Here is a 6022-nt window from a genome sequence, read left to right as displayed (position 1 = left end):
ATGTCACATTTTCCTGGAAAATAAATATAATCTAATTAATCCATGAACTGATAACAGGAAAGGAACAGGCTAATTGGCAGGAGGGCCAGGTGCCAGAAGGTCAAGGTCACGCAGTCATGGTCACTGCAGTGTTGGTGGGTCGTTGGTCTCCTGTTGGGCTGGGCTGGAGCCTGTTTCTTCTGATTGTGAACTTCTTATTCACCTTTTCAACTGCAGCTTTCACCCAGCTGGCTTCTGGGTCAGCACAGAATTTAAAGCCGCGTTTGGTGACCAAGCTGCAAAAGTTGGGGGGGGCGGGGGGAAGACAGTTAGCCACATTCCCAATGCCTTGAAGCCAGCACATAAATAAAGATTAGATATGAGAAGGTCTTGTGCAGAAATTACTAAAAGAAATAATCTCTTGGAACCACAAGACCACAAGTGGACACCATTTCTTCTGTCATGTATTTTAACATACAGAAGAAATGCCTTTCATTGATTACTATTCACAGATTCCTTTTCTCTTCAGCATTGCTAAACATTTTGACCAAACTAGGAATCTAAGGTTACCCAGTCATGATATGGAGTCCCTCTCTTTTTGGTGCAAAGGGTTAAGCACTCAGGTGCTCAAAGTTTGGAAATTTGCACCCACCCAGAGGGACCTCGGGGGTATGGGGAAAATGCCTGGTGATCAATCTGCTTCTGAAAACTCAGCTATTGAAAATCCTGCGGAGCGCAGTTCGACAAGGCACATCCAGAGTTACCATGAGTCCAAATCAACCCAACCCCCACTGATTTGTCAATTATTCTAAACTCTCTTCCTTTTTTAATATAACAAATTCTTCTTCTTTAGAACAAGGAGTGATTATCATCATTTCTTTGGACAAAGCATGCAACTGTGTATTGAGGAGATCTACTACTTCTGAAAATGGGATCCTAGGAGGAGAATGGTTCCATGTAAGCTGGTTTTGATACTTTTCTCTGAAGTATAGTAACTGACAAGCACAGTGCGGTACTCTCCCTTACCCAAGCTCTCAGCATCCCACACAAGTGTGGTATGTGGTCAAATTCTGACTTGACTTGTTCTCTAAATCGAGCCCTGAGAACTGAACATATGTATCCATTCTTCTGCTAAATTAAGTCTGAAAGAATATTTTTTTTTTAGTCAGTGGCCACATTTTTTTATCTTTAACTCCATGGCACTATATAAAGACAGGGTTAATATGGGGGGAGAAAAGGATACACTGGTTAAATTGAGGTTTTCCTTTATTTGATTTCTTTTTCCACAGAAAGGAGCACTTAAATACACTATGACCCATCACTCAGAGCTTTTTGCAGAAGAGAACTCACATCATGGCTCTCATGGGTCCCTCTTTGATGACATAGGTCTTGATTTTATTGACTGGTATTGGCCTGGTATGTAGAATCATACAGCTGTTCATATGTGGAACTTCTCTCCCCACACCTGGTAAAGAAAATCCAACAGAGAAACAAAAATGAAGCTACAATCAGTAATCATCAAATTTAAGGGGGGAAAGGGAAATTATTCCCTTGTGGATTATTCTAAATTGTTGTCTTGCAATGTTTATTTCAGGAACAAATGCCTCAAATCTCAGTATCCTCATTCTCTTGCATATTGTTAGTTGCATTGGTTAGTTGGTTTTTTAAAAAATTTATTTACTTATACCATCATTAACTTTTTTATAATATTCAAATTATATCATACATTTTTATAAACATTTGAATCTAACAATTTAAACAGGATGTTTAGATAATGTCAACACCTTCTGACCTACCTCCATATATATTTTCATTCAGAAACTATATAGCTAACAAACATTCTCTTAGTATTCACTAATTTACTCATCTATACTTATGGAATATCTGTCATAGCCCAGGAAATTTTTAAGGCATTAATGAAGACACTGCTCTGTCCACTTGCTGTACAGAGGTAACTCGTGGTTGCTGTGATGCTAAACACTGTGATACTGATGTGTCAAATGTGCTAATGGTTACACATAGTGGACAGCATTGGTGGAGCTCCCCAATTAAAACAAGCTTGGGAGCAGGAGTAGCATCCACTTCTGAAATAGCCTACCTCCAGACCCCTATGAACTTGGAGAAACAATGAAAATTACTATACAAGTGTTCATGTCTTTTGTTCATAGCGTTGCTATGAGTCATCTACAACTCGACAGCACCCAACAAGAACAACAACAATGAAGACAGATATTATACACTCTCTTGTAGAGCATATTTTTAAAGGTTAAAGGCAACAAACAGAAGAGATCATTTGAAATAGCTGTAAGGGTTATCATAAAATAATTAAAATAGCATGAGTGATGTAACAAGTACAGGATGATTAGAGGCAGGCAGCATTTACTAAGAAGAAGGCGAAATTGGTTTTGATGGAATAAATAATGAATCATTAATTCCAGTGGCAAAATGTGAGCTATATAAATAAATCACAAAGTACTCATCCTCAGGAATTTACATTTACCTTTACATTTAGAGTCCATTATTACAGTGCAGAAGGGAAAAAAATAATTCAGGAGAATCAATAATAGTAAAGGGTTGGTAAAATCTAAACAGAGTTTCTAAGTGCTGGTCTCCTCTCTTGCAGAAACTGATATATACTTTCCAGAGATACTTTCAGCTAACAAACATCTTAAGTTACAGAAGATGATGATTTAATTTGATCAATAGCTTTACTGACATCAGAAGGCACAGAGCAAAAGCTACAGTATTAAAGAGAAAGTATTCACTGCCAATGCTTTCTTCCATCCCTTCTCCTTGTCATCACGCTCAAGTCCCCGTGTGGGCATAACCTCTATCTTTACTGAACTATCTGGTGAAAGAAGAAAATCTAACTTTTAGTTATTTTTTTTTTAATCTAACTTTTAAAATTTTTACTCTTTCTCTTACTATGTAAGCAAGAACATTTCTCTTTGTGAAGTATCCAACATGCACTTCCAATTCCCACATAATCTTACTGTGTTCTAGGCCATGAATCCATCCCCGTACATCCAGCAATGCTGGTGTAACTATGTTAATAGCTTTAAAGTTCTTCATCATTCATGCAGAAATTTTGTCCCACTTTTTTACAGATGGAGCTAAGCCCCAGCAAAAGTAGTAGCCAGTCATCACCTGAAGAGAACTTAGGCAAGTGAACCACAAGTCTTCAGTTCTCCTGACCCTCTAACAAAGCATGACTGCTCCCCAACCCACCGCTGGACCCTGGCCTGGGTTCCCACCAAGGAGTAGTCTTAATCAAATGCTGCCATGGAGCCACATTCAGTCTAATCTAGTAATCTTAAGTGGTTTTATTTCATCAGCACTTTTTGTTTTGTTCACAATTTAAGCTTTACTAACTCTACTCTCAGACTCCCTTGAGGAGCCAGGATCAAGTCAAGATATAGCGTAAGAAATAAGTCTACAAGTTAGGAAGTTCCAAGAACATATAACTGAAACTTTAAAAGAACACTCTTTCTTATTCCCAGAGTCACAAGGAGAAATAACGCTTTGGTGACTTAGTGGTACCCAAAGGTATATGGTTAGAATCCAGTTGCTCCATGGGAGAAAAATAGGCAATCTCCTCCCATTCTGTTTACTATCCCTGAAAATCAACTGGAGGGTCAGCTATGAGATGTTCTGAGTCAATGGCACTCAACGAGTGGAGCGAAAGTGTTCAAACAGCACAGTCCATAGGAAATTGTGATGCTAACACAGAGCTGGTGACTCTTTAGTGAGTCAAATCCACCTGAAGTACCACGGGATAATGATGGACCATCTCCTCCCATACAATTTATAGTCTCTTAAATCCAATGGAGGGAGAGTTGAGTATCGGCTCCAATTAGATGGTAGTGACTTTTTGAGAGTAGGAAAGAGCCATCCTTTAGAATCAATGGGGGGAAAGCCCAGGTGAGGCTATGTATGTAACTTCTCTCTAGCTTGCAGGGTTATTTGACTTGGCCATGTACAAGATATGGATCTATTTGCTAGCATTTATTAGCATAAAATAATGAGGTATTTATATTATCATATAGTCTTGTATATGATAATAAAAGAGAGTTAAGGAACTCTAAAGTTTTAAACAACATCTATTGTTTTATACAAAATAGAGTCAGAAACTATCTTTTTAAACAAAGATAATATAGAGTCAAGAAACGTAACATAAACAGTAGCATTCATGACTTTAATAATAGACTCCCCACACATTTGAAGCTGATATTGATTTCTTAGTTATGAAAATATGAGCTTCCAGTGGTTTTCCTGTGTTTGGTTTTTTGAATAGAAAGCATTGATTTCTTTAGCTTCTACATGCTAGGCCACCTCTAGCATGTGACTAAACTCTCAAAACTCTAGAAATTATCAAGATCAATAGTAAATGGGCAAAAGTTAAAAAGGTATATAATAATCATTACCACAATTTCACAGATAACAATCAAGAAATTAATATTTGCAAGAAATATGGAAAATGATGGCATAAAGTCAATTTCATTGCAGATAAGAATATGAATTGCTCTATTCACTTTCTAGACAAAAAAGCCTAGGCACAGAGAGGTTGAGAAATCTCCAGATAAAGAAGGGTGGGAGCCGGAGTTCTGAATTCTCCGTGTTTGGGGAGTGTACAAAGTCTGAGCCAGTCAAAATCCTCTCATTTTGCTCATGGGGAGCCTTAGGAGAGCAGTTTAATCAACTAAAAAAAAAAAAAACACCACAAAAAAACCCCCACCACCATGTGCCCATAGAACTTCCACCTCATCCCTTAAGAAGTAATTTTCAACCTACCTTCCACGACATAGGCAGTGAGGCAGCAGATCACAAGGGAGGCCAGGATGAGGAGCTTCATGACTGAGTCTGGCTGAGCTGAGCAGATAAGGAGTGAAGAACCAGCACCTCACAAGCCACTTTTATCCGCCAAGGGTCAGTGTGCTTCCTGTGGTAAGAGGGGGCTTTTGGGGTGGGTGTAGAACTATGGAAAGTCTTTGAATTACTGATGCTGCTTTTTTTTTTCTTTGCCCCTACTCATGCTAAGCCCACACCTTGTAGCCTTATCCCCCTCCTGTGGTTAACGTGTCAACAAAACCAAGGGTGTGCATAAAAGCGAACGTGGTTGGCTCCTCTGCTGTCGTCTATATTCAGATCTTCCACTGCAGAGAAGCCCTGAGACCCTGCTAGAGTCATGGTTCAACAATTTGGGGCAGTCACAGCCCTCGTTCCAAATGGACAGTGTCAAGGGAACAGGACCAAGTGGTCACTGTCATCCAATTCTCCCACCCACTCCGTGCAGCATCCTCTGTGACATGAAGTTTCCATAAGAGAACCACAGGGCACCTATGGAGTCCAGGGGCCTTCAAACCACCAGAACATCTCATCTCCCACTTCTCTTCTCCATCTTCATTCAACTTGGCCCCATTATTCTCAGCCACTCTCCACAGTTACCAAAAATATCTAAATCTAGTTTAAATCAGAGTGCTTTGAGCATGTCTACGTGTTTGTTTTATTGTGACTTAAGATACAGAGTTTTCTTTAAGCTTTTGTGAAGTTCCCTTTAGCAAGACTTTTTTTATTTGGAAAAGAAAGAGTGATGATAATCTTACTACTTTATTTTCATTTTGTATTGTTTTTCCAGTGAGTTTCTGTTTGTATTCATGTGTTTACATAATTATAACCATCATAAGATACTAGTTTAACCTCAGTTTCGATGTCTTCCCATCCTCTTCAAAATCCTTGTTTCTACTTTAAGTAAATATACATATGTAGACTAGCCCATTCTCTCATAGTTTATTGTTGTGCAGATGGCATTCATAGTGCAATTATTTATTAATATATGCTATCATATAATCTAAACTACTTTAACAATCAGGAGTATGATTATCAAGTGAAACCATGTAATCATCTTTATTAGTTTTGAAACACTGCAGTATAAACACAGAACCGAAACTAAACCTGTTGTCTGCTGCTGATTCAGAGTCACACCAGCCCTAAAGAACAGGGTGGAACTGTCCCATGTGGTTTATGGGTCTATAAATCGCTTTCT

The 6022-nt window shown here is 38.7% G+C and overlaps 1 protein-coding gene across 1 annotated transcript; it reads right to left on the bottom strand.

Moving 5' to 3' along the window:
• Positions 1 to 106: 106 nt before the first annotated feature.
• LOC102854679 (cytokine SCM-1 beta-like) lies at positions 107 to 4831 on the bottom strand. Its single transcript, XM_006887451.1, has 3 exons — positions 4771 to 4831; positions 1330 to 1444; positions 107 to 275 (listed from the first exon to the last, which is right to left on the bottom strand). The coding sequence occupies exons 1-3, from the start codon at positions 4829 to 4831 to the stop codon at positions 107 to 109; spliced, it is 345 nt and encodes a 114-aa protein (XP_006887513.1).
• Positions 4832 to 6022: the final 1191 nt, after the last annotated feature.

This window comes from Elephantulus edwardii, unplaced genomic scaffold, assembly GCF_000299155.1.
Source record: "Elephantulus edwardii isolate Elephantulus edwardi_28Jun2011 unplaced genomic scaffold, EleEdw1.0 scaffold00057, whole genome shotgun sequence".
NCBI classification, from domain to species: Eukaryota; Metazoa; Chordata; class Mammalia; order Macroscelidea; family Macroscelididae; genus Elephantulus; species Elephantulus edwardii.
This window is presented reverse-complemented; position numbering and strand designations above follow the sequence as displayed.

What these genes read in the sequence shown, in the direction of transcription:
- LOC102854679 (XM_006887451.1), bottom strand. Translation starts at nt 4,831, where the DNA reads ATGAAGCTCCTCATCCTGGCCTCCCTTGTGATCTGCTGCCTCACTGCC. An exon ending in CACTGCCTATGTCGTGGAAG is followed by an intron (nt 1,445 to 4,770) that starts GTAGGTTGAAAA and finishes TTTCTTTACCAG; the next exon opens with GTGTGGGGAGAGAAGTTCCA. An exon ending in GGACCCATGAGAGCCATGAT is followed by an intron (nt 276 to 1,329) that starts GTGAGTTCTCTT and finishes CAACTTTTGCAG; the next exon opens with CTTGGTCACCAAACGCGGCT.